Below are 27,914 nucleotides of genomic sequence, written 5' to 3'. Positions count from 1 at the left end.
TTCTGCTTATTCTTAAACCTGCTAACATATATCAAAGGACTAAAGGGTACTGGAAATTTAACTCAAATCTTCTAAACAGTGAAACCTTTTGTCAAGAAATTATAGCTACAATTAATAATATAACTGGAGATTAAAATTTGACAACTTGTAGAGAAAAATTTAAATATTTAAAATAACGTAAATTCTTACGCAGGAATAGCAAAAAAAAGAAAAAAAGAACACGTATGAATAAAAACGCAAATAACACGTTTGAAAAAATATTACTTACTTTAATGCTTTAATTGATATTTAAAAATATCACAAAATTAGACTATTTATTTAGGATTTTGTGTCACAATTATGTCAGTAGGTGCTCGATTAATCTTCCAGTCACTACAGGAGGTGTCACAACATGTTCCGCGACTCTGTGTCAGTCAGGTGTCGTGTCAGTGTGTCGCGATAATGTCAGGGACACATGCCAATGAAGACCGGATGTGCCGATACGCATAGTGACATGTGCCGTTGGCTTCTGTGCGTCAGATGCCATATCACTTAATGTTAATACTGCTACTGCGCACGTGGTGACTAGCATGTACTGAATGCGTTGCTTGCCTATATCTAAATAATTGAAACAGACATTTTTGTCATTTGAAACTGTTTATTTGAATGAGTTACTGACGATTGTTTTGGCTTTGTTTTTGCAAGGCAGGTTTTTTTTTTGTGTTTTATTTTTCTCTTTTGTGGGTGTCTGAAAAATTGCTGCTGTGATCCTGAATCCTGTCCTGGCTGTGGATTCTTATCCCTGGTTTGGATCCCATCTTTTCGTACCTGGAAACAGAGTAAAAAGGGTTGTGAGAGTTGTGAGAAAAATAGTTTTCTAATTGGGTAGGACAGAACTGCATACAATGCGGTTTTCAAGTTTTCCTGGATTTTCCTGAAGACAAAATTACATTTTTGTGGACTGAACTGCGTTCATTTTGGATGAACATTCCTACTCAGTAATTTTTTGGGATTTGAAAACAAGACATTGTTTTCAGAAATTGATATTGGGAAATTTTGACTCTGTGTTTATCATTTATTTGAAATAATGTGTGTTACTGTTATCTATTTTTTTTCTTTCATTCTTTCAATTTCAAAAGATACAACTCATGCTAAAGAAACAAATAGAAAAATACACTTACCTTTTCATTAATTAGCTGCATTCCAGACATTGGTCTGAGTGGTTAATTGTTTTTATTCTTTCTTACTATAATCTTTGCTATTTTTTGCTTCAGTGAGTGGATCCAAATCTTCTGATTCTGGTCCATAGTTTTGCTTTTATAGCGACCTAGTAACTGAGACGAGTGTTACCCGCCCTGTGCTACAACAGGAATAACTTTTTACTGTTATTCATTGTGAATTCTATGGTAATTCATAGTTTTTACTTTCAAAAATTAAAAATTTTAATTGAAAATTCAAAAATTTTAATTGAAAATTCAAAAATATAAATTGTATATATTACATACAATGCAATGTTATTTACACTAAATCAACTTACAGTTAACCAATATTTTTTTTCTGCAAATATTAATGTTTTATTTATTAAATCAATTCACTTAACAAAAGAAAAGGATAAATTCCTGAAAAGGATGAAGATGCGTAATTTCTTGTTTAGTACTGACCATAAGAAGCTTCCAAGAAGACAGAAGTATAATTTAGTGACTTCAAAATGTTTCACCCACTGGCTCTTAATGCATTGCGTTGCCTTCTTGAGCAACTTTTCTTCTAGGTTTGTCACTGGGCTATAGTATGCCATTCTGAACATGAACATAGTTTTAGCATAGTTTCAGTCTTTAGGGAGTAACAACCTGATCTCAGGGGAAAACGTGGTGGAGATTTGGTATGAATTTGCATTATGTGAATCGTACAAAATCATACGATTATTAGAAAAAAAGAAAGCATGAAGGTCCGCCCCAAAACACACCCGTCACAAAGGAATAAGATCGTATGAAAATGTACGAATGAGATTGTACGAATTAGCCACCAATTGACAAAATGCAATTACCATGAGATTGTGTTGGGAGTAAAAGAACAATTAATTGGCTGATTGATTATTTACTCTTACATTTATTAATTTGGCAAATGCTTTCAAAAACCATTGTAAGTGAGGAACATATCGTGAGCATAAAGCGGTCATATAAGGAGTCAGCAATGTTTAAAGTATGCAAAACAAAGTTAGAATGTAGGCCAGCAAGGCGTAAAAGTGCAGGAACGAGAACAAGTACAAAGTTCAAATCGTTTTGTAAAAACTAAAGATCAGAGATCTAATGCAATAACATACAAACACATGAGCGGAAACAAGAATCTTCCCAAGCTTTTCAACAGCTGCCTGAGTGGCCATCTTGCACAAATATGTAAAACACACGGCAGAAAAAACATTTGTTGCATGTGAGAAAGGACAGAGATCTGAAGCCGCGTTTTCTTTTTTCTTGCTTCCCCTTTTCACAGCTGTGTCTCATATGTTCGCGCGGCCTCTCGCAGTGTCAACTTTGCTATTGCTCAGTCCCACCTGGCCGCCAGTGTTTTAACAGCCTGCCGTGATGCCGGGTACTCACACACAGGGTGTCCCGAAAATCTAAACCGGACATAACGGGTGGAGGAACGCGCTTCGCCCTACTGGACCCTCCTCAGATCTTCAGTGCTTCATTTGAGGGTCCGTTTACCCTGAAAGAGTTTTACTGTATGCTTCACCGGGCCGCCCCACTGTTTGCCATCCCGCTGCCTTCAAAAGACCGTCCCCCGCCTTGAACCAGACAACATGCGAAATAAATATTACTCTGACCCATGTCTCCAATTCTTGGTGCCAGAGTCAAACAGAGCGAGCGAAAAGGAAAAAAAAGGAGAGAAGCTTTAGAAGGCCTTTGAGGTGGGAGAGTGTCAGTATGTGTCAGTTATTTCAGGATGGAATTAGAATCTTTTGAATCTCTTTCCTTTTCAATCGGAATCTTTTTGATTTCAGCGTCGTTCTCTAAACTGCAAGAGCTAAAGTGATTATCATTTAGGGCAGACAGATTCATGTGAAAGTAACATATTTTTGAAATAAATTGCTTTTTTGAAAGAAATTACTACTTCAGTAACGACGTTTACAATGTTACAAAAGATTCCCATTTCAAATAAATGCCGTTCTTTTGAACTTTGTATTCTTCAAAGAATCCTGCAAAAAAATATTGTATTATGTGAAATGTATTTAGCGGGCAAAACCTTTTAAACATGGATAATAACAAGCAAATGTTTCTTAAGCAGCAAATCAGCAAAGAATGATTTTTTTTGAAGGATCATGTGACACTGAAGACTATAAATTGTATTTAAAAAAAAAAAAAAAAATTTTTTAAATTGTAATACTGTTTTAATGTATTTTTTAACTAATAAAATCAGTCTTGGTGAGATTAAGATACTTCTTTCAAAAAAAATTACAAAATCTTACCGACCTCAAACTTTTGAACGGAAGAGTAGATTTGACTGCAAAGACTGGGGGGAAAAAAGTGTCCTTCTTTCTTCACTTGATTTCTCAAATTTACATCACTCAACAGTTTGAGCTTGTTTAGACTGAGAAGAACTGTGACCTTTTTTTATCTTGCTTTTAAGACATGTTGCAATGTGAGTCCTCCATAGTGTGTAAACAACCAGGAAAGCTTCATTATTTTTGCTTCATGTGATCAGGGTATTGGCTAAGTCTGTATTGTAAGGAAAATGCTGTGTAACAACATGGCAAGTACACAGAATGTCTAATGTATGAAAATATTGTCATCATTTAATCACACCCCCATGTATTTCCAGCTGTCTAAGCATCTGTTTTCAATACAAGGAAAGTGGATGGTAACAACATATAGGCCCTGAAGCCTTACGAAAGCTTTTTTATGAAGTATAGACTGAAATTTAAGATAATTTAAGTCATTATTCAATTATAATCATGCCCTCTGTCGTAGTTCTTACATCTCATTTGTGGCCATGTTTTCTAAACTTGTCTTGTCGCATTTGGTCAAGTGACATGCAAGATCTAATTCCTTTTCAACCAAGTGACAACACTTTTTTGCGTCTGACCTCGACGGACTGGGAAGTGTTTCCCAAAAGCATTGTTAGCCAACTATGTCCGCAAGTTCCGTCGTTATCAGAATAGTTCAACGAGTCGGTGTTTCCCGAAACCATCGTTCTAACGAACATTCACCAACAGAATCTCAAAGTTGTGTGGTCTGAACGACAGCTCTCGGCCTGTGGTTAGAAGCAGTTTCTAGTTCGCTCACTAAATCCTTATCTTTAGCATAATAAGCAAGCTGACATTCACTACAATCTGTATCTTTTATTTAGAATACATACACAAATGTCATTGATGTCTTTTAGTTTGTCAAGACATTTAAAGCGTCATTTTTGAAGAGTGCTCATTTGCGAATGTGTTCTAGTACATAAGAACGAACCTATGATTGAATAGGGAAATAAAGCCAAATAACTGAGAAAAATGAGAAATAGGCCTAGACCATAGACCATGCTATGTCCATAATTTATAGCAAAACATCTAGCATTAATTTGATCTCAAACATTTTCATTAAAAGTAGTTATAACTCCACCACGTGCGTGACATCATTAACCAACGGGGTTGAAAGACCAATTTGCGACAATACAGTTTCGGGAAACATTTGAGACTAGCTAGTTGATTTCTTCAATGATACATTGTACTATGGTAGTGAAGCAGCAGTGAGTTGCATCATTGTACCTGAAACGCACCCCTGATCAATAGAAATGAGATGTCAAAGAAGGCGGAGCCAAAGAACCACAGCTACCTATTACTTACTCGCCACAAAGCAATGGTAATTGAAAGGTTTTTACCAGCCGAAGCAAACTTTTCCATAAAGTTGACTTTGGTGAGCGGTTTTGAACTTCTTAAACAAACTCCAAATTAACATTTTGCCGTGATTTGGTCGTGATTATTTTTTTAGTTCATCATTTACAGTTTGAACATCATTTACAGTTTGTTCTTCGATTTTGTTTGAAGTATATCGGGGCCTTTATAGTATATATTTTTTTTAAATACAGAATGAAATTTTATAAATATTAAAATTCTCACACACAACAACTTTTGTTTAAAAGGTTTAAACTTAGTTTAAAAAAAAAGTTTTAATTGTTTAAACATTGATCCATCAACTTGGCTCGTATGGATTACCAATGCGATTGCTATGCGTGTTAACTTTGTCTTAAGAAAGAAAGTCATAAGCCTATATATCGAGAATTTTCACTTTTGGGTGCATTATCCCTTTAAGTATTATTCAGAACATGAGTGACAGTGCCCTTTTTAACATGAGCGTAAACACTCATGCTTTGTTTTCATCTTTCCTCATCTCCTTTGCGTAAATGGCTGGCTTTTGTGTACATTCCCTGCTAATAAAAGTCTGTTTTCAAGAGGGTGAGTGAGAGAGACTGTGCTTGAAAGAGAGATATCAGGGTGCTGTTCTGCTTAACTTCCCCCGGTCAAAAGCTCCTCAGTGTGGCTATCCAGGCCGGCAAATCAGTCTGTGCCCGCTGTTTACTGTGCCGGTCACAAGGGCCATCGGAGCTGGAACAAAGGGGGGTCTGTTCCTATTGTCCTTCCCCAGAATGACAGCTCTCTGTTGGGCCGAGAGGGGGACCGGGGGGCCCTGGCTCCCACATACAGAGATGGAGGACAGTTTTAACTGAAACCATGTCCTTTTCTTTTAAGTCCCCAATCAGACGCTGCCTCAATGTAAACACCTGCAGCCATTCTCTGATTCCATCTAATGGAACCGGAAAGCGCTGTTGACATGGTTCAGGCTACTTCTAATAGGTATTTAACACTGATCGAGGTACAAACGGATATTGAGCGCAAGAAAAAACAATGCAGATGAATGAACCACATTTATTTTCATTGCAAATCAAACGACTGAAAGTATCCCTAAATAATAAATGAACACAATAAGGGGCGTAAAGCAAAGAGCTACTTCCTCTCCATCCATCTTCCCGAAAGCTAAATCAAAGCAGCTGTTGTTTCACATCTGTGACCGCCCTGTTCCCCTGGCGCTGAATCCACTTTAATGAGTGTACCTGACACCTGTGCTCAAGGCAAAGCTGGTTATGAAAACAACTGGCCTATCTCTTCAACTGTACACTTGTACACATGGCTCTGAACTGGAGAGGTTAATGTGGCCGGGTGACAGAATAAACAGCGCAGGTGAGCTTCAGAAGTGTTTAAGAGGTGCTGAGCCATAAGGGGCATGTGGGATTGGCCTCACGCAACAGCTGTCCACTGTCTGAGTCCATACATCAGTCATTATGCCTTTATATAAATCACGAAGGAGTTCTCTGTAGCAGCACCTTCATTGTTTCTCTTTAACAGCAATGAGATTATTTGGAAACTTTTGCTTAGCCGTCTGTGTCTCATATTTTTCCCCCTTGAGACAAAGACCCCAATGTCACATGTGTCTCCTCTAGAGTTAGGGTGTGTTCATACTTGGCAGGTTCGGACAGGTGCGATTGCTCTGGTAGTGCGGTTCATTTGAATAAGTGTGAAAGCTGCCATCTGAACCCTGGTGTGCACCAAACAAGCGGACCGATCTGAAAAGATGGGTCTCTCTCAGTCCGCTTCCAAGCGAACTCTGGTGTGCTTTGAATGAAATATGAACGCAACGTGGACCAAAAACATGTGAACAAACCAAAAACAGGACACAATGTCACAAGATGCAACCTTAAAAAGGACAGAATGCTCAACCATACCTGAATTTTCTCGTTATAGTTGCAATATTTCCCATCACAGTTCGGTACAGGCGTCAGAAATTATGTTTGTTTGTGTGATGGAGGGATTTGACTCCTTTACACAATTTACGCGTTACTGTAACGGAGCTACTTTTGACAGTAACTCATACTGTAACACATTACTTTTTAAATAAATTAACTCCGTTACCGTTACCATATGGTGCGTTCTCCGTTACTTTTTTAAATTAATTCATTTAGGCTGAAGTGTAGCCTACAGCCTAACCTGTTTGCAGCAGCGACACATTGTAGGATTGGTGGTAGGGTTGCTTGCCACCCGTCCCTTAAAATACGGAATTGTCCCGTATTTACAAGTAAAATTATGCGTCACGTATCAAATCAATAAGGGGAACGATTTGTCCCGTATTTTACATAAGGCCCACACATAGCCTAGTTGGATAAAAACATAAGGATTTACTATACGAATAGCAAATAGCCTATAAAGAATTCAATTTCACAATAATGTTACATTATGATTAGAATCAAATGAATTTTGTCCATTTTTCTAAGCTTAGAAAATGCAGATTTATACGGGCTGAATTTTATAGGCCTAAAATATTGTTTAGTAATTCTGTGAATTACACTGCGCAAACCAAAGTAATACTACCCACCGGATGAAGAAGGGTTGGCTCTCAGTCTCCACAGAACAAAATATTTATTTTATTTTATTTTATTTTTAGTGTTCGTATTTATGAGGAAGAAACAATGTTACGGACGTGACAGTTCTCCGTACGTGAGCGCTCTGAAAGCGGAACTAAAAGATGCTTTAAAACTTTCACAGAGACATCAAACAGAAAGCACAAAACCTTTCTTAAAAGTGAATTTCGTTTTGTATTAATTGTATCTTAATTTTAATCAATGTTTCATCAACCAATTTCCTGGATTTAATAAATAAGAAGTAAATATAGCAGACGATAGATAATCACGAAACGGAGGCGCCAGCGCGTGAACTGGAGCTTGTCTCATAAATGAACCGAAACTCTGCGTATAAGGTAACCTACTTGCCTCACAGACATGTCTACTTTTAAACAGAACAATTCAAAACGAAAGAAAACAGACTACAGACTGCTCTCTGCTTATGTAATCAGTATGAAATGTGCATTTCTCTCTGGCGCGTCTACTGCAAAGATCACGAGTCAGCATAGCGAGTCACCTCAGAAATCCTTGTGATATATTCAGTTTGTGCTGGTCTGACTTAAATAAAATAGTGTTTAAAAATTACTTTAAGTCAGTTTTGTGTTTGTGTAGACCATAACGCATAAAAGAACATTAATGGGAACATTAAAGAATTTTGTTTTTTAAAGTAACTAAAAGTTACTTTTAACAGTAATGCATTGCTTTTTGGTGTAAGTAATCAACAAAGTAATTGAGTTACTTTTTGAATGAAGTAACTAGTAACTGTAACTAGTTACTATATCTTAGTAACTAGCACAACACTGCTTAGAAGCGATCACAACAATGGCTCAGATTTGTCAAAATAAGGTGAGCAGCATCTGAATCCCTTACGAAAGGCCCTTCAAAGACCATTGGTGAAGAGTGTTTTAGGAAATAAATAAAAAAAGAAATTTGACAATTAACGTGGGTGATGTTTCGATTCATTATTTGAGTTAATTAGTTAAGGGTGTAACCTGGGATTTATAGCCTACCTGTTTAAAACCAACTATATAATAGTCTGTACATACATTAAAGATGTAATGAAGCAGAAGTAGCAACAGATCTTTTCTTCCATATGTGGCACACATCCAAGTGAAATTAATTATTGATAAAGAAAAAATCAGGGATGCAAACAGCGCGCTTTTCGGCGCCTCGCGCTTTTTTCACGTCATTTTGAGTGACTTGGGTCTGAGACTGAGAGGGTCTTATTATAATTTCACAAAGTCATCTGAAGCCATTCCATAGCTTAATGTGAGGGACAGAAGTCTATTTACAACATTAAATTAAAGTTTACGGAAACTCGTTTTCCCTCTGCGGCTGTCAATCATTCTCCATTCAGTATTCAGCGCGCGCGCCTCGTCCGGTTACAGCAGGATGCGCGGTAAAACTCTCTCCAATATGATATATTCACATTATAGTGCTTGATCTGTAGATAAAAGGCTGTGGATTTGCATAAAATTACTTTATTTTGTGTATTTGTATATTATGTTTGTTGCTGTTTTTTAACGACTCGCTGCACACTGTGACTCCATGTTGCTTTGAGCACATCATTCTGCGCCCGCGACGCGCATACGCGCTTTGTGCGCTCTGTTTTGAAGGGTTCATGGTTTTGCGCACTGAAAGATTATTAAAAGCCTATATATTTATTTATACCTATCGTGCACAATACATTTAAAATAAGTATAATTTAATTGTATATTATTTCTGTGTAGTGTAGTGTAGGCTATATAAATAAATACACTTCTGAATTCTTGACATTCATATATAAATGTAAAATTTTGAAATGTATGATTGCATCATTGAATTTTATAAGAGTACTAATAGTAATTTGTTTTTATTAACATGTTTAGTTTTTTATAAAATGACTGCAGATTTTTTCAAGAATTACTTTTTGCTGCTGATTTATACACTCATTAAGTTTAATAAAAATACATTATACATTTATGTATTATTTAAAGGTGTTAACTGTAATCTTACACTGCAAAATGATAACTTACACAGGATTAAATTCATCACAATTATGGATATTTGCCGCGGGGCGAGGGCTTCGATAACCTCTCTTTTTTTTTGACCATACATGTGTTTGCATCCCTGAAAAATGTAGGAGCTGTGCATTGGTTGTTGATTTGATGTTGAGATGCGAGCTTTGCAGGCACGGGTTTAAGTAGACTAAATGTCCTTTACAAACGCCACCAGATAAGCCTTCCATTTTCAACAGAAGGTCCAGGTATGACATTTTGATTAAACGAGGTACAGTTATGAAAAAATGATGCACATATAAATTATTCACAATAAATTCTAACGTGCATTTAGAAAAGACAATTTTCTATCTGTCAACCATTTCACACTGATTACAAAGAGGCAATATTTGAAGCAAAAAATTGTATTGAATGTATTGAAACCCAAGCGTTTAATGTTGTTTATATGTCTGTGGTGTTTTTCAATATGCTTTTTCTGAAGTCACAAACTACCTTGTAACCAATCAGGGCTGCGTTTCCCGTACAACTACGTAACTCGCTGCTTCACTATCTTAGTACGATGCATCATTGAAGAAATCAACTAGCTAGTCAGTTAACGTAGTGTGATTGCGTAGAGCTACGTCACACGTAGGCTGGCTCACTATTGGCCGACGCTGGTCATGTGTGTGATGCGTGTGACGTACAACAACAGAAGTTTACGCTGTTACAGTAGTGAACTGACTCGAGGCCCACAGAGAGGGAAATAAATAGTTGAAATAAAGTCGTTATTTTTTTTATTTTTTTTGCGCACAAAAAGTATTCTCGTTGTTTGATAAACTTAAGATTGAGCCACTGTAGTCACTTGGACTATTTTAACGATGTCTTTAATAACTTTTCGAGGCCGGCAAGTTTCAATCCCTCAAGAAGCCTATGGAGGAGTATGGAGGAGTGATCCAGCTCTCAGATTTCATCAAAAAAATCTTAATTCGTGTTCTGAAGATGAACGAAGGTCTTACGGGGTTGAACAACATGAGGGTGAGTGAATACTGACATTATTTTCATTTTTGGGTGAACTATCCCTTTAAGTCCACATGTCATGTAAACTAGAAACTGCTTCTAACCACAGGCCAAGAGCTGTAATTCAGACCACACAACTTTGCGATACTGTTTGTGAATATTCATTAGAACGATGGTTTCGGGAAACACTGACTCGTTGAACTGACTCGAGGCAAGGGTGTACATGTATACATTCAAGCTATTTTAAGGTAGGTCTATGAATAATTTTTTTAATTTTTTAATATATTTGTAATTTCTGTCATCAAAGATGAGTTTTAAGGGAGAAAGTTATTGACTACAGGGGGACTTTAAGAGTTGATGTCATTCAAATTAAAATCTTAATCTTCACAAATCCAGTGTTTTATGAATAAAGGTGTTCCCATCTCAGATCAAACTATCAAAGGCATGTGTATACTTGCAGCTGTGTAATAGGCGTGCAAATTATTCAGTTACAAGGAATTTCAGACTGTTGAAGTTCATCTTAAAAACTGTTTAAAGGATTTTTGTGATATTTGGGCTTTATAAATCAGCAAGAAGGGGATTGCTAATAAAACTACTATTTCTATAATGTTCTTCGCCAGTGTTTTGTCGATGGACTGAACAATGCCTACTGATCCTAACCAAAAACGCCATGGTTATCTCCTCAAGCAAAAACTTCACATTTACTGTAGTCGTTCGAAACAGTTCACAGCTAGTGTTTTACCAATGTTCACTCCTTGTTTTTGAGATGTTCTGATTGTAATCTGTAGCCTACCCTAAGGTAAGATCTCCAGCTAATAACAGCATTATAATTCACTCTCCTTGACATGTTGCAATATCTTTACGCAGCGACACGCGCGTCAGGGCAACATGTCGCCGCAGGTGCATTTCTGAAAACGGGCATGGATGAAGCGCGTAAGCGGCCTCCAAGCATCATTAGACAAGCATCTACGGAGATAACCCTGCCGTTATCAGTCGCCTGCGTCCTCATACCTCCCACTCTCCGTTTTGCAAGCGGAGTTTACGCGTCTCCGCTTCGCTCCTCCTCCAGCTTGCCATCTGCACTGAATCCGCATCGCGCTCTGTGCGTCCGCAGGTTGTAGAAACGCAACAGGTTATACCCGCGTTAATGAATCTGAGAGCGTTCTCGAGAGGGCGAGATGTGGGAACAAAATAACTGATTATACCAGCGATAGCGTTTCACTCATCACCTATTTGGATTGGCTCGTTTATTTGTGTGAAACTCTGCGCGAAAGTTCATCATGGTTTCATTGCTGGATTTAAGCGCTCTTGTTCTGTTGCTCGTGTGGGGATATTGCGTCCTGGCGGACACGGTCTTTACAAACTTTACCCTGGACAACGAGGTGCACTCTAGTTTCATCCACCGGCGTTTAAAGAGCCAGGAGCGCCGGGAGATGCAGCGGGAGATCCTGTCAATCCTCGGGTTGCCGCACCGGCCGCGGCCGCACCTCCACGGCAAGCACAACGCCGCGCCGATGTTCATGCTGGATCTGTACAATGCCATGTCCACCGAGGGAGACGAGGAGGGCTTCTCGTACCCATACAAGCCCGTTTTCACCACTCAGGGACCGCCAATCGCGACACTTCAGGACAACAACTTTCTGAACGACGCGGACATGGTCATGAGTTTTGTTAATCTAGGTAAGATTAGCACGCGCGCACTGACAGTCCTGGGATGTCAAATGCCATATTTTAACCTTCTTTATTTTGTCCTAGGAAATTGCACCCACCTGTGATTCTCTCACTGAAACCATTCAAATGCGTCAATAGTTGTATAGGCTACAGTGCAAATTGTGTATACAGACTCTTATTGGGTCATGATGTGTAATGATAATAGGCTAATTGATTACTGATGCAGTTTCATCATTTGAGTAAAAAGAAACTATTGAACTTTGACAAAAAAGTATCCATTGAATGAACTTTATTAAGGCGCTCTATAATGCTTGATTCTGATTGGTGAACCGATTGGTCAAATAGTTTTGTTTATAAAGCGGATAGTCCTAGTCTTTGCTCCGGATTGGTCGGCATGGGTTTCTGCGTTATTTTCCACACTATGGAACAGCTATGACGCGAAACACCTGTTCACCAATCACAGCATTCTGTTTAGTCAGGGACTATATCTTCTAGCGGATGGAGGCCCCTTCATGAGTTTGCTTACTAAAACAGTCAGTCCACAATATTTATGGTGTAATCGTTTGATTCAAACCCATAAAGCACTTAAAGGCTTTTAAAATGATCCCATAATTTCAATTTAATCCTCAAGCCATCCTAGTTGTAGCCTATATGACTTTATTCTTTCAGTCAAGAACAATTGGAGTTATATTAAAAATTATCATGGCTCTTCCAAGCTTTATGGTACCTTAGATTTTAAAGCCCACAAGCCCAACATAAAAGTAATCCATACAGCTCAAGTGTGTTAATAAAGAGCTTCTGAAGTTAAGCAATGGGTTTTTGTAAGAAAAATATCCATTTTTATAACTTTATAAACTATAATCACTGGCTTCCGGTAACGGCTGTATGCGAGTCGAGTTCTGGCTGAAAACTGTTTTAGTCATATACACCTAGGATTGATTGAGGCTGAGTAAATAATGGGATAATTTTCATTCTTGTGTGAACTATCCCTTTAAGAACACACTAATGACTTATGGTGGAAATAAAAATGAAAGTGAGTTAGGAGAAATTCACATCCAGGGGCCTTTAGCCCCGTTGCACCCTATTATTGAGGCACCACATATTTTGGGGTCAAACTTGATAGTTTTACAAGAAACAATGTAAAGCTGCATAACTCTGAAAAATATTTTACAAGAAACAATGTGAAGCTGCATAACTCTGAAAAATGTTTGTTTCGATATTTTTGATAAAGAACTTGTCACAAAGTCTGGTTCCAATAGCGCAACTGATTTTGACAAGACAAAGAGCATCTAATGAAATTGCAGAGCTTAAATGTGAAATCGGATGACATCTGATAGTCCGTTTAAACAATAGCACTTTTTAACTCAATATTTGCATTAAAACATTTACTCCGATTGATCCTCTGTCTCTTCATGTTTTTGGCATTGACAGGAAAGACCTGCCACGGAAATCAGATAATAACAGGGCTGAGTGAATAATAACAGGCCAAAGAAGGGGGATTTTCCCCCCTGAGAGTCTTAGATATTTTATTTGTTCCTAGGCCAAAATAGCATACATAGTTCTCTCCTCCATTGTTTGTTTGATTTTATTAGGCCACTTATCTGTGGAAAGTCTTAACCTTGGCGTGATTTCCAAGCCCCTGATGCTGGTGAACGCAAACCTATATTTGCATTGTGTGTTTTGGGCAGTGATAATAAAGCGCTGTCGCATTCCCAAGCGTCTGCTGTCTCAGCGCCAGCTGTGTCCTCCGCTAATATTCAGGTGTTCAGGGTTGGCTGTCTGGGAGCTCAACAGTCTCTTTATCTTCAGTTTTTTTTTCTCTGCAGTAATGATATCAGCTGACAGAGGCACAAGTGTTTTGCCTAGTGCAAAGTACGTCTCATGACTCGTTTGCTCAACAGTGAGGAAGCCTATGGGGCCGCTCACACATATTCTTGCATACAAAAGCGCCGATGGAATAACCCTTACAAAAAAACAAAATGATCATGGTAGCCATAGTTTCTGCCAATCACATTTATTGTTACTACTGTAAAACTATGACACGTAATATATACATAGTGTTCAGAATATTTTCACTTTGATTAATGTCTGTTTTTACCACCATAGTAGCTACAGTAGTTCCACTGTTTTGTTATAAGAACAATAACCGTAATAATGACTCTTGTATTTTTAGTAACACATGAACGGCCCCAGGTCACCATTCAAGTAGCTTTTAGTCATCCACCTTTACCTCCACGTAAAGTGTAATCTTTGACACCGCCTAACCTGGCTTGGCTGAATGTTTCATAAGAACTTGGCTTGTCTTATCAGCAAGCCTGTTAGTTTCCTCATTAAAGCGTCATCATCTGCACACTAGCACAACACTGCCATGTAAAGTGTGATTTATTGTCTGATAAGAGCAGTTATGTTGTTAAGGGTGTGATTTATATCGCTGTTTATTGGCAAAATGGGTTGGATGTAATAGTTTAGTGGTGATCTGAATTCTTCGTAAAGTCACCATGAAATCAAAATTCGTATTGTTTTATGGAATACGGCAGTATTTATTATAAATGATTTATCCATCCACAACATAATTTTTTTATTCATGTGCCCTTGTAATCTTAAATCAAAATAACGTCTTGCAACAACATCTCATCTCTTCTCTGATGATGTGTTTAGTGATGGAGTGAGGGCGGGGCAACCTGTCACTCACAGGAGATGGTTGTCACTCAACCATCCAATCAATTCCCCATGGACAAAATCAAGCCTCGCTCTACATTTGCTCTTGTTCCAGAAGCTGTTTCACACTGATATACGTCACAATAGGGAAGAAAAGAATATCGCAACTTCCATTTCATCCCAACTTTACACTATAAAGCCATTTTACCCTCCTGTTGTTCCGAACCTGTGTGACTTTCTTTCTTCGTGGAACACAAAATATATTTTGCATATACAAATACAATATTAAAAAAAAATTCATACAGGTTTGGAATGACATGAGGATGTGGAAATTGCGGAGTCAAATGTGTCTCTGACAATGTGTCTGTCACTTGATGCTGGATCTGGGGAAGAAACTGTCAGCGATCATCAAAATATTGATTTGGAAGATTTTAAAAATGATAGTTTTGAGAATATGTTTTAGATGGCGAATACGAGCCAGATGCTGAATATACTGGAAAATGAGCTCTGATGAGGACAGTGATGATGGTATAAAACATCTGCTCAAACTGAACCCTTCCAAGCTCCGAAAGTTAACAAAATGTGCTTTATTTTATTCTTCTGTAATTGTTACTCTAATATCAGGAGAGTTTTATATTATCTCAACAGATAGAGATCCATCTGTGCGTGGTAGATATAGATCCGGTTCGCTAAAGTCCTGGATATGTAATAATGATTGGCGAAACATTCATGCATTTACGGGTTAACAGGAATGATTAATCTGAAAATGACTAGCATGTGTGTGAATGTGAGTGTATGTCTACAAGGAGGGAGGTGACAGTGTTTCCTATTCTGAAATGTGTAATTATCCAGAGGACTGCTGTATTGTGCCTATTTTGGACAAGCACTGACACAGATGGATTTGACCACGGAGGCTTGCCTCTCTTTCTTTCTGCTCTGCTTTCTCTCTTCCCGAGGAAAGACATCAGCTTTAAATCAAATAACCTGCTGTAGTCGCTCCGTTCAACCAAACCAAACTGCCACAGCACACCTTTTATATTAAACAAGCTACAATGTCAACAGAGACTTCACCCTTGGGCATTTTGCAGAAAGAATGTGCAGATATGTATATATTTACTTAATTTTCACGATGGTGGTTACATAGTGCGATATTGCATTAGGCCCAGAGAACACTGCATGGATGCCATACGATACAAGGGTTTTGCTGAATCTGCGATCCATAAACCTGACAGTCAATCATAACAAAGATGTTTCACATAAGCAAAGCGAACACAGGGAAAACAAAAGAGTTCACAGAAAAACCACATGCGATCCAATAACATCTAAAGATTTTTTAATGTTTACTGGAATGGGGTTTTCCCCTAACCGATAAAATTATGAAATTCTCTATTTTGATTTTTTTGGTATTTTTTTGTTAGAGATCCTCTCAGTGAAGAAAACGTCCCTCTCTCTTGTAGCCTGCAAAGTTGTATTCTTCAATCAGAGACCTTATTCATGCATTTTATTAAAAGAAAGAAAGAAAGAAAGAAAAACAGAGCACACTTCCAGGATTATCTGTGTCATGGCTTTGCTAAAACAAATGCATGTCTTCACGATGCATTCGCAGCATGTTCTCTGCGAGAGAAAAGCTGCTTTGTGAGTTCAGTGCCTGAACCTCGTGATTTGATCAGACTTATTGAATCTTTTCGGAGCAATTTTGACAAAAGGCGAGCGATTTACAATTATGAACACATGCTATGTTTCAGAAGCAACAGAAGTGTCAGTATCGGTCTTTGCTTCCTTAGTACCAAGCCAGTCAGTGGCAGCATTTATTTAGTATGAATGCCATCATGCTAGTGATCTAGAACAAATTCCAACTTTTTACATAACCGAATGCATATTTAGTGTTTAAAATTTTTTTTTTTCTCTCTCTCTGAAGATTCATCTCAACTAACAGGAAATACTATCAGAACTTTGGCTAATGTTCTGGCAAGGTTCTCCCAAAGTTATGATTCTTACAGTAACGGGTTCTAGAGTGAACTAGTGCCAGTCCACTTTACTGGAAGTATTTTTTTCTATTCATGTCTCAAATTTCAAAATAGTCTTCGTTATATAAGCCATGAACCAAGCCAACCAGCTACAAGTGAATCATAACACTGCAAACTTTGATTTGAAGCAAAAAAGTATTGACTGTTCAAGACTATGTGACGGGTTTAGAGATAAGCACTACAATCCCATGATGCATTGTGAACAGCATAATCATACTAAAAATGATGGAGAAATATAAAACTACTCATTTGCAAATGTTGATTATATATATAAAAACAATATATGTTGTTTAATCTTTTATGTTTTAAATTTTATATTAAAATATTTAAGTATTTTGAGAACGTAGAGAGACCGACCCGATTATGTAATTTTCAGTGCTTCATGGGAGTGGGCGGGGTCTTAACAGATCTTTTGCCATGTTTTGCTTTTTTCGACTCTCTGATTGGTGGAATTTTCTACAGCATCATGGGTAATGTAGTTTTTCACCACTAATTCCGCTGTTAAACATGAAATTAAAACTAAGTTGAAATAATGGTGGTTAACGGCTTCAACATAAGCAAATATTATCGATTATCAACCTCATAGCAGTAGGGCTGTCTTTTAAAGGTGTATAAGTTATCATTAAAAATCAATTTCCCTGTGGAGAAAATGAATGGAGTTTTTACTTCCGAAAAACCGACTGTTGGGCTCTAGAACATAGAACTAGTTGTTTAATAATGTTCTCAAAACATTACCACAAAAACGTCATTTATACATCATTCATTGAAAGTTGGATGTTCATTAACGCTTTTTAAATGTTACCTTCAAAAGTAACTTTCTCATAATGTTTGCAAAATGATAAAAGGGAATGTTCCCTTGACGTTCGCATAACCAAGGAAAAACTTTTTTAAAACGTTCATTTTGAACATTCAGAAATAACACTTTCATAACTTAATATAAACATTTGCAAAACGTTCTTTGAACATTAAGTGAAAACATAAGTGAATGGACTTTTAAAAACAGATTTACTCTGTTTAACTGCCTTTAATTGTCTTTTTACCTACATATACATTTCAACTTTTTAGACTACTTCTTCAGATGAAGCAACCTAATTGTTCCTCATAAATGACTGAAAGAAAGTGTACACCTTTTGCCCTCCATCTTGATTATTCGTACTCTTGCCTTCTGAATGAAGCTGGATGGCATTCGCCCCTTCTAAAATATTATGACAACAGTTGTGGATCTGATTTCACAGATACTCCTCTGAAGCACGGTGGGGAGGTCCGCTGAACGACAGGCTCTAAAGAAGCTTTGTTTGACATGACCAGACCACTTTATACCTACAAATGTTTCATAAGTCTGGGGCACAGTTTACGACAGACATGTGGGTGTCTCGCTGCTCCAAGAGAATGAATCTTTTTTCCGTCGGTCAAATAAAGTGCGTTTCAATCCAGCGCAGGTGTGACTCACTTAAACTGTTTGTAGTAACACTGGAGGCAAAGGCTTTGTACTTGGCTTTCAGAGTTTTATAGAGCCAGCCATTTCTGAGTTACATGTTTGTGACTTGAGTAATGTTTAAGATATAGTTTTATTTCCTTTTGATGATATTCAATATGTTTACCCTTGTGAAAATGAAGTGTGCTTAATATTACTGAATTTTTAAAAACTGTACTTGCAGATAATATAATATTAATGAAATAAAAGGACACTTAAGTGTACTTAAAGGGATAGTTCACCCAAAAATGAAACTTTTGTCATCATTTACTTACCCTTATATTGTTCCAAACCTTTATGAGTTTCTTTCTTCCGCTGAACACAAAAGAAGATATTTTGAAGAATGTCAGTAACCAAACAGTTGATGGATCCCATTGACTCTGTATAGTATTTTTTCCCATACATGGAAATCAATGGGGCCTTGGGCCTGTCTTGTTGTCTATTCTTCAAAATATCTTCTTTGTGTTCAGCAGAAGAAAGAAAGTCATTCAAATTTGAAACAACATGAATAAATGATGACATCATTTTAATTTTGGGTGTGAATCTTACTATTGAAGTTTTAATCAGACTATTTTAATATTCATCATAATGCTGAGTATATCTCCCAGCTCTAGTTGTGAAAGTCAGATAAGTTGTGTCATTTGAGTTCCCCTTAAAGGGCCTGCGTCTTGTTGGGTTTAGTGATAACAGAGATGTGCCGTGTGTAAGTGGGTGGATCTCTGATTAGTTTGGACCCCAGGGCACGGGACATTTTGTCTCTGAGTCACCTGAGTAAAAATCCCAGCTGTGTAAATGGGTTACAGCATGTATGTAAAATGTAAATGCATTGCAACACGGCGCACACAACACTAGTGAAGAGTTAACACTGCGGAGGGCGTGTGAACGCTCGAAGGATCTAGAACATGCTTTTCAGTGTGTGAAATACAGGCACTCGGATACTACTTAAAGAAAAGCACATGATAACTCAACTCAGTGTTGATGCCTAGCAGAATGTTCAGGCTGCTCTTTTCCAAGGACTTTAAGTAGATGGAGACTATCAAGTAACACAAAGGACAAAACATTTTTAGAAAAATGGTCTAAACATCTTTTATGATGCATTCTTTACGTCTTTTGCTTTTTGTGTGATTAATAATTATGTACTGGTGAAAAAAATGAACAAAATAGGCCTATATTAGAAGGTATAGTGTCGTCCCATGTGAAAAACAACTTTAAAATTCACTTATTACAGAAATAATAGAGAGATATACTTAAAGACTGAATGTAATGTTTTCAGACACTTCATTTCATGTTAAGAGTAATTTACATGAAATGTTTGCAATTAGTTGAACTTAAGTCCAAAAAATAAAATCTTTATTTTACATAATTACTTGTATTGTCTATTGAAATAAGATTAAAGTGTATTGCCAAAATGTACTGACAAGCATTTATGGTAAACTAAAATATACTTTAATGTCATTTTTATTGAAACTTGTATGTCATGTATTTTATATATACTTATATTTATTTACACATTTGAAATGAGGAAGGTGCAATTTAGTGTATATATATATATATGTGATGTGAATAAGCTTGGACACCCATGCCAAAGTTCCATAAAAAGAGGAATAAAAAAATCATCTTTTGGAAATTGATCTCAATGCCTATAGAGTCAGGCAGATTTTTATTTTTAAAGGCCAGTTATTTCATAGATCCAGGATAATATGCATCCTGATAAAGTTCCCTTGGCCTTTGGAAATGAAATATCCCCACATCCTCACATTCCCTTTGCCATACCTAGAGATTGGCATGGTTTTATTTCAGTTAGCCTAATAGCTGGTTTGATTTGCATTGAAAGATGATCTTATGGAAAGTGCCCCATGCCGACCTCTAGGTATGGTGAAGGGTGTGTGAGGATGTGGGGATATTTTAATTCCAAAGGCCAAGGGAACTTTATCAGGATGCATAGTATCCAGGGATCCATGAAATAACTGGCCTTACACATAACATAACTTAACATAGGGGTGTCCTGACTTATGCACCCTGTATTTTAAGGAAGAACATTAATTTATTTATGATACATTATTCATTCACAAAGAAAATTGGTGTCCTTAAAGGTTGGATTTTTCCTCATTTTTTTTAATTAAGGCATTAAGATCAATTTCCAAAAGATGATCTTTTACTCCTCTTTTTAGGCAACTTTAGCATGGGTGTCCTAACTTATTCACATCCCTGTGTATATATATATATATATATATATATATATAGACCTTTAATTGAGTCTGTCAGACCACTTTGTATTTCATTCTTTTAAAGTCGAAGTTACATTTTTAGACGAGGTGTCCCTATCCTGGCTTGTCAGGACACACACAGGCGTGTCCACAGCCAAGAACTGTAATTCTGGTTTGTAACGACCTTTAAAATAACTGAAATCATTTGGCGAAGCAACACTAAGTGAACTACTTTAGTCGTGTGTTTCCCTGAAAATAATTTCACACCTTAGAACGTTCTTCAACCAATCAGATGCAAGCATCCAACTCTCCTGTAGTGTAAGTAGGCTATATTTCGTCTAAACACAATTAACTATAATGAATGGGTCTTAGCCATAATAATGTAGCCTACAGTATCTTATAAGGCAATCACAATGATGTTGCCTACCTTTTGAAACGTCCCTCAATTTAGATGTGCGTCTACGTTTTTTGGAACAGACCAAGAATTTGGCTTTGACCAACAGTGTCTCAAAAGCCAGGTGCATTTCAACAGTTTAGTCAAAATCAACTTCCAGCAGTCTTAGAGTAAGATGGAGAGGGGCGAAATGAGTTTGACCTGACCTGACCCCCGTCGTTAGCTCAACCTCACCCCGCCACTTTCCATACACCGGCCCACCCCGTGCTGAGAGTCCCGTCGGCTGAGGAAATGGCCCGTCTGCTACCTGCCACGAGAAAGAGACGTCATTACCCCATCAGTTTTTTATGGGTCTGTTTTCCGTCTCTCAATCTCGCTAATGCGTTATTTAGAGCGTTAGTCATCGCTCGCTCTCATGCAGTCCTCTGGCTAGCGTGCAAGTGGAATCTCAGATAGATTGATGGATGGATGAGAGAGAGCGAGAGAGGAAGGAAGAAAGACTTAATACCACTCTTGTGCGGGGGGTTGTTAGCTATTAAGCCTCTTATGGATTCCTCTTCTTTTAATAGGTCACATTTACATCACAGTCTCGGGAAGATTCGTAAAATAAAACACAGCTCCTGGCATCACTTCAAATTCAAAACATTGCGAATAAAAGTGAATGAATGTGTGTTTTACCATTAATACTTAGAGGAACCAAATAAAGGTGATTAAGAAACTCTGATTCACCCTCATGTCACGAAACATCAAAAAGGTACAGGTTACTATTTTTTAAAATACCATTTTCGAGAAAACAACTCTTTACATGTCTTGTTGTGTTAAAGGGTAATAACATATTGTCCTTACACCTTGAATACATTTGAGTTATATGATCTTAAAGTCCCCCTGTGGTGAGAATCAAACTTTTAATGTTGTTTATATGTCTATGTGGTGTTTTTAATATGCTTTAAGACAAACCATGTGGAAATTGAAAAGTCAACACTGTTGATTAGCATTTTCTGCAGTGAACTAAAGTGATCTCATCAGTGATCTCAAAAACTCGGTTTGAAATCGCTGGTGTTTCTGACGTCACAAACTACCTTGTAACCTATCAGGTCAACGTGTGATCGTCAACAAGTGCATCTCTGAGCTGGTGTGAGTGAGTGGAGGCGGAGCTCATTTGCATATCCATAGAACCGTGCATACTAAATGAGGCAAGGGTGTAGAGTTACATTCAAGCTATTTTAAGGCATGATGAAAAAAAATCTTTCAAGGAAAAAACTTTTAAATATGCCATTTTGATGATCAAAGATGAGTTTTAAGGGATACATTTTTTGACTACAGGGGGACTTTAATAATAATAATAATAATTAATATTTTTTTAAATGTTTTGGGGAGTTGCACCACATGACATTTTACAACCTATGATATGATTTCCCCCAATGAATTGCATGTATTCTTTAGCAGCCTGAACATTCTGCTATATGACAATCTTCCTTTTTGAGTGAACTGTCCCTTTAACCTTGTATTGTGAATCTCCTGAGTTTTGGTGAATGCAGATATCTGTGTATTTGTATGTGTGTGTGTGTGTGTGTGTGTGTGTATCAGTGAGCCTCTCATTAGCGCACCAACTCTCTGAAGTCTCACTACAACAATGGTTAATACTCATGGAAGCTTTCTGCCTCACACACACATGCACACAGATCTCCGGGGACACTCAGGCTCCTGGCTGGCTCAAATTTGTAATGTTTTATAGTGACGATAATCAGAAGCCTTGTTAGGGAAGCATGACGTTATAGGCAAATCTGTTAATGTGTCATTAAAAGGCGTCTTACTCAATGCACATTCACAAGTGCACACATAATACCATTGTTTTGCTGTGTTTTATGTGGCATGCTTGTGTGTTGGAAGAATAAACATGTATTTATAATTTTTCCTGGACTATTAACAATTTCTGTCATGGAAAAATATTCTGGGGGGGGGGGGTTATGTGGCACGGAGTATAATATTTCACAAGTTTGAATCTCACTTTAATGACAGTTGTTTTTAAATAAACAAATTACAGCATTTGTTTTTGCATGTTGTAGTAGACTGCAACAGTCATTATTTACTCGTCCTCATGTTGTTTTAAACCCATTTGACTTTCTTGCATGGGTCACAAAATGAGATGTGTTGCAGAAAAGCTGCTCTTTTCGCACACTATAGTTGATTCACACTGTTGAGCTTCACAAGATTGAAGACAGATTTCTGAGAGAAGGGTGAACTGATTTACTTAAAAAATTCCCCTCAATTTACTGGTTTGCTTGGTTTTCTTTTGTGATATATATATGGTGCTCTTTTATCCTCGTTGGAGCTCAATGGGTCATTTTCATAAAGGTTTCTTTTTGTGTCCCACAAATAAAAGAAAGTCATGCAGGTTTGGAACATCATGAGGGTGAGTAAATGATAACAGAAGTTTAATTTTCAGTTGATCTAGGTCCAGTCTGTTGTGATTGGTCTACTCTGATTGGTCAGATGGTCCAGTATGTTTTGATTGGTCTACTCTACTCTGATTGGTCAGATGGTCCAGTCTGTTTTGATTGGTCTACTCTACTCTGATTGGTCAGGTGGTCCAGTCTGTTGTGATTGGCCTACTCTACTCTGATTGATCAGGTGGCCCAGTCTGTTGTGATTGGTCTACTCTGCTCTGATTGGTCAGGTGGTCCAGTCTGTTGTGATTGGTCTACTCTGCTCTGATTGGTCAGGTGGCCCAGTCTGTTGTGATTGCCCTACTCTACTCTGATTGGTCAGGTGGTCCAGTCTGTTGTGATTGCCCTACTCTACTCTGATTGGTCAGATGGCCCAGTCTGTTGTGATTGGTCTACTCTACTCTGATTGGTCAGATGGCCCAGTCTGTTGTGATTGGCCTACTCTACTCTGATTGGTCAGATGGCCCAGTCTGTTGTGATTGGTCTACTCTGCTCTGATTGGTCAGATGGCCCAGTCTGTTGTGATTGGCCTACTCTACTCTGATTGGTCAGATGGCCTAGTCTGTTGTGATTGGTCTACTCTGCTCTGATTGGTCAGATAGCCCAGTCTGTTGTGATTGCCCTACTCTGCTCTGATTGATCAGATGACCCAGTCTGTTGTGATTGGCCTTCTCTGGTCTGATTGGTAATGAACGATAACATTTGAAATAGGGGCACTTTAAATAATCATGTTTTAATAATATTTTGTCAAGTTTTGAAGAAGTACACTTATTTCGATGTTGACTGACATACTTAAAGTCGACATGAAATCAAATTTTACCATTCATTTTTTATGTAATATTGTAGTGTTTATTATAAATGATTTATCTGTGCACTTCATTCTTTTTTTTAAAATAATGTACGCTTATAATCTTTAATCAAATACGTTACCCTTCCCTCCCCCCTTCGAAACGACTTCTCTTCTCTTCCGGTCAAAAACTATTACTAGATGGCGTGGCTATTGTGGTCTGTCTCTTTTGACTTGACTATCAGCCGCCTCATCTTGGTTCGCGGGAGGCTCATATAAATATGAGGTGATTCCTCCCGGAAAATTTGGCTGATCGTCCTCGTTCTCATCGTTGGGTTCCTCAATTAAAAATGCTTCATGGGAGGGTAACGGTGGTGAGCCCGGTGGAGAGAAATCCTCCACAACTGACTGTAAACTGTCATTCAAATCTGCCTCCATTTTGTTAGCAACGCCCAACCTCCAACGATCCAATCAATTCCCAAAGGACGAAATCAAGCCCCGCCCTACATTTTTTTTCTAATTTCAGAAGCCGTTTCACTCGGATATACGTCACAATAAGGAAAAAGGACAATCTCAACTTCTGTTTCATGACGACTTTAAGCGCATGCCAAGTACTTGATTATCATTTGAAATGTAGTGTGTGTTATTCAATATTACAAATAAAGTTAATATATTTTAAAAGTACACAGTTGCATCTTCATCATTACAAATGTATAATTACAAATATATTTAAACTCATGTCATACAACTTTCAATATGATATTAAAGTATATTTTGGTTTGCTGCAGATTCATTTCAGTGTTGATAGTGTTGACCTAGAAATGCATAAATCCGAGTCTGAGGACGTGAACAGCTCCGGGTAGAACGTCACGGGTTGCCATCTAATAATTATGGTTATGACATGACTCTGTAGTAAGACAAACCACTGATACTAAAATGTGGGACGATTTATATGTGATGTCATTTCACTAATAAATGTTCAGTGCAATTGTGAGATGGTCAGTTACGGGATAGCTGTTTTTGCTAAAACATTATGCAGAGCTCCTAAGCAAAGGGCCTTCCTTTCAGCAGCTGTCTTATTCCTTTCTTTTTTGTGCCCGTTTTCCATGTCTTTCTGTTATTTCTCTGTCTCTGGCTCTGTCGAAGGGCCTTCCTAGCATTCCTGCTCTCAGCGGGCTGCCCTTGGGACACTGCCAGAGGTTAATACAGATGTTTCTGTGCATCTGCTGGCCAAAGCAGCTGTACAGGGAACTTTATCTGCTGAAGGTCTGCACACACACACACACACACACACACACACACACACACACACACACACACACACACACACACACACACACACACACACACACACACACACACACACACACACACACACACACACACACACACACACACACACACACACACGTACACACACTATTGCAGCACTTATTTTCCAACACTTTTTTCCAAGCATACAAACTGTAGGTCTAGACTTGTCAGTTCCTTCTGTGAAGGACTTGTGTTTGCTGGTTGTTGATGTGACTGGTGCAGATGGACAAGTCTTGGAAATTATAACAAACGATATAGAGAGAAATAATAGAGAGTCAGTGAGAGCCATCGGCCTGCCTTGGCACCAAATAAAAGGGCAGATTTTGACAGAATTTGTTTCCTCTTGTTGAGTTTGATTAGGACTCTTGTCTTGACATGTTGTCTTGTGTAACTGAAGTGTTAGGCTACTTTTCTAGCGCTGGGAGATCACTGGCTTGGAGTTTGCTGCTTTCTATATTTAAATTTGCACTATAGGTTTTTTTGTTGTTCAAAATTAACAACATTTACAGTCAATACACCCTCAGTCTTTCTTCCAATATTTTTTTTTTGTCTTACCCTGATTCACTATAGTAAATATGGTATAAGTGTTTATATTTGAGACCGGTTGGGATGGTTTTTGCGTAAAATTGCGTACATACTTCACTCGCCAGTTCTTGTCTCGTCATATATGTAAATAGACAAAAAAATGCTCTGGTTACTTTGACGTGTGGCTGGAGTGGCAGAGGTTATTTGTCACAGTTAGCAAGAAAGCCTGACATGGATCTGCTAAATCCCCAACCTCCGGGGAATCACCCGTTTTAAACAAACACCAGACAGAGGAGAGTCTGCTGGCAAAACAGAGAACGCGACTGAGCTCGTAAGAAAACAAGAATCAACATTGGTTTGGCTTTTCAGAAATGTTGTAAAAGTGACATAGAGATTGTGTTTATATTACTCAGCTGCGAGTAAGGTATTTTATTGAACAGAGAAATTGCCATATGTAGCTCTCTAACAGAGTTCATTGTAAAGCATTATCTATTGTGAAGGCTCATTTCATTATGGTTGTTGTTGTTCTGGAATTTACTATCAAGTTAGTACCGTGTCTATTAATGGATAACAGTAACATCTTCAGCTAGTCAGCTTGAGATCCTTTCCATCTAAACTTGTTTTATCTTTTAAGCCTAGTAGTGAATGTTTTATGAGTAGTAAGATAACCATATTCATCTGCACAAACACGCAGAGCCGAAGTGAAACCAAAACAATGTTCCTCCACAAAATGCATGCATGTTTGTTTTTTAACCGCTAGAGGGTCAAAAGTTACACAGTGTACCTTTTAATGTCTTCATGTTTGCATTTGTTTTAATCACTTTTTTTCTTTGTGTTTCTCTGTCCTTATCTCTTTGTGAGAGGAAAAAGCTTAACCTGCCCATCTGTTCTTGGTGCGAGTGCAGTTCCCCGCCTGTCCCGTATGGACACAGATCCAGAGCATCAACATTGTGTAACATTGTTACAGAGAAGCAGGCCACAGACCTTGCTGTGCTGGGAAATATCAGACAAAGTGCAACAAAAGATTCCTCAGCTGTTTTCTTTAGTCCATTCAACACAATACAAAAACTACAAGAGAAGAATGTGAAGAACAAATGAGAGGAATATCAGTGCATTGATGTCAATTTTCAGTTGTTTTGAAAGCTTGACAGACCCTTTAAAGGATTAGTTCACCCAAAAATCTATGTTATTAGTTACTTACCATCATGTCTGTGCAATGTTAAAGTCGCCATGTGGTGAAAATCCAGCTTTTAAAGTTGTGTCCATGTGATGTTTTTAATATACTTTAAGGCAAACCATGTGCTAAATCATACGTCAACACCATCACTGAGCATTTTTTCCTTAAAACTGCAGTGAACCAAAGACTGTTTTTTCTGATGCCAAAAACTACCTTGTAACCAATCAGGTGAATGTGTGATCGTCAATGAGTGGATCTCTGAGCTGGTGTGAGTGAGTGGAGGCGGGGATCATTTGCATATTCACAGAACCGCGTATACTAAATGAGGCAAGGGTGTAGAGTTACATCTTTAATTTATACGTTATTTTAAGGCATGACATTTTTTTTCAAGGAAAAAAAGTTTAAACGTTGTCATTTTGGTGATGAAATATGAGTTTTAAAGGGATAAAATTATTGAATACAGGGGGACTTTCAAATAATAAAATATAACAGGATACTGAAACACGCCTGATTCACAGTGATATGAAGACGAATGATGGCATAGATTTTTCCGTATCAATTCCAGCATGAGTCCTCTTCCTTTGGAAGTGCAAAGTGGAATTGCAGCACTGAAAACCGTGTCTTATCGATATGTCAACAACACGAACCAAACTCTTCCATTCTCAGCTTCATCTACAGTGTTTGAGGGTCAAAGTAGACGTTGTTCTCGGGTAGCCAATGAAGACCACAGACTTCCATTATGCAAATTTGGGTAACACTTTATTTTACACTGTCATTGTTACATATGTTACATGTAGTTACTATAGTAATAACTATAAATATGAATAAGT

At 37.8% G+C, this 27,914-nt stretch overlaps 1 protein-coding gene and 1 long non-coding RNA gene across 2 annotated transcripts in view; one reads left to right on the top strand and one right to left on the bottom strand.

Annotated features, from left to right (window-relative positions):
- Positions 1 to 649: 649 nt before the first annotated feature.
- LOC143712729 (uncharacterized) lies at positions 650 to 27,236 on the bottom strand. Its single transcript, XR_013195055.1, has 3 exons — positions 27,109 to 27,236; positions 21,041 to 21,141; positions 650 to 807 (listed from the first exon to the last, which is right to left on the bottom strand). It is a non-coding gene; the product is annotated as an uncharacterized LOC143712729 (long non-coding RNA).
- bmp7b (bone morphogenetic protein 7b) overlaps positions 11,364 to 27,914 on the top strand; it is a 52,907-nt gene continuing 36,356 nt past the window's right edge. The window contains exon 1 of the mRNA XM_077204724.1: positions 11,364 to 12,083. Within this exon, the coding sequence (XP_077060839.1) occupies positions 11,684 to 12,083 (400 nt within the window). The 5' untranslated portion in view covers positions 11,364 to 11,683. The remainder of the gene's footprint in view (positions 12,084 to 27,914) is intronic.

The sequence above is a fragment of the Siphateles boraxobius genome, unplaced genomic scaffold (genome assembly GCF_051911475.1).
Source record: "Siphateles boraxobius isolate OS27281-9 unplaced genomic scaffold, OSU_SipBor_1 50, whole genome shotgun sequence".
In the NCBI taxonomy this organism is placed as follows: Eukaryota; Metazoa; Chordata; class Actinopteri; order Cypriniformes; family Leuciscidae; genus Siphateles; species Siphateles boraxobius.
This window is presented reverse-complemented; position numbering and strand designations above follow the sequence as displayed.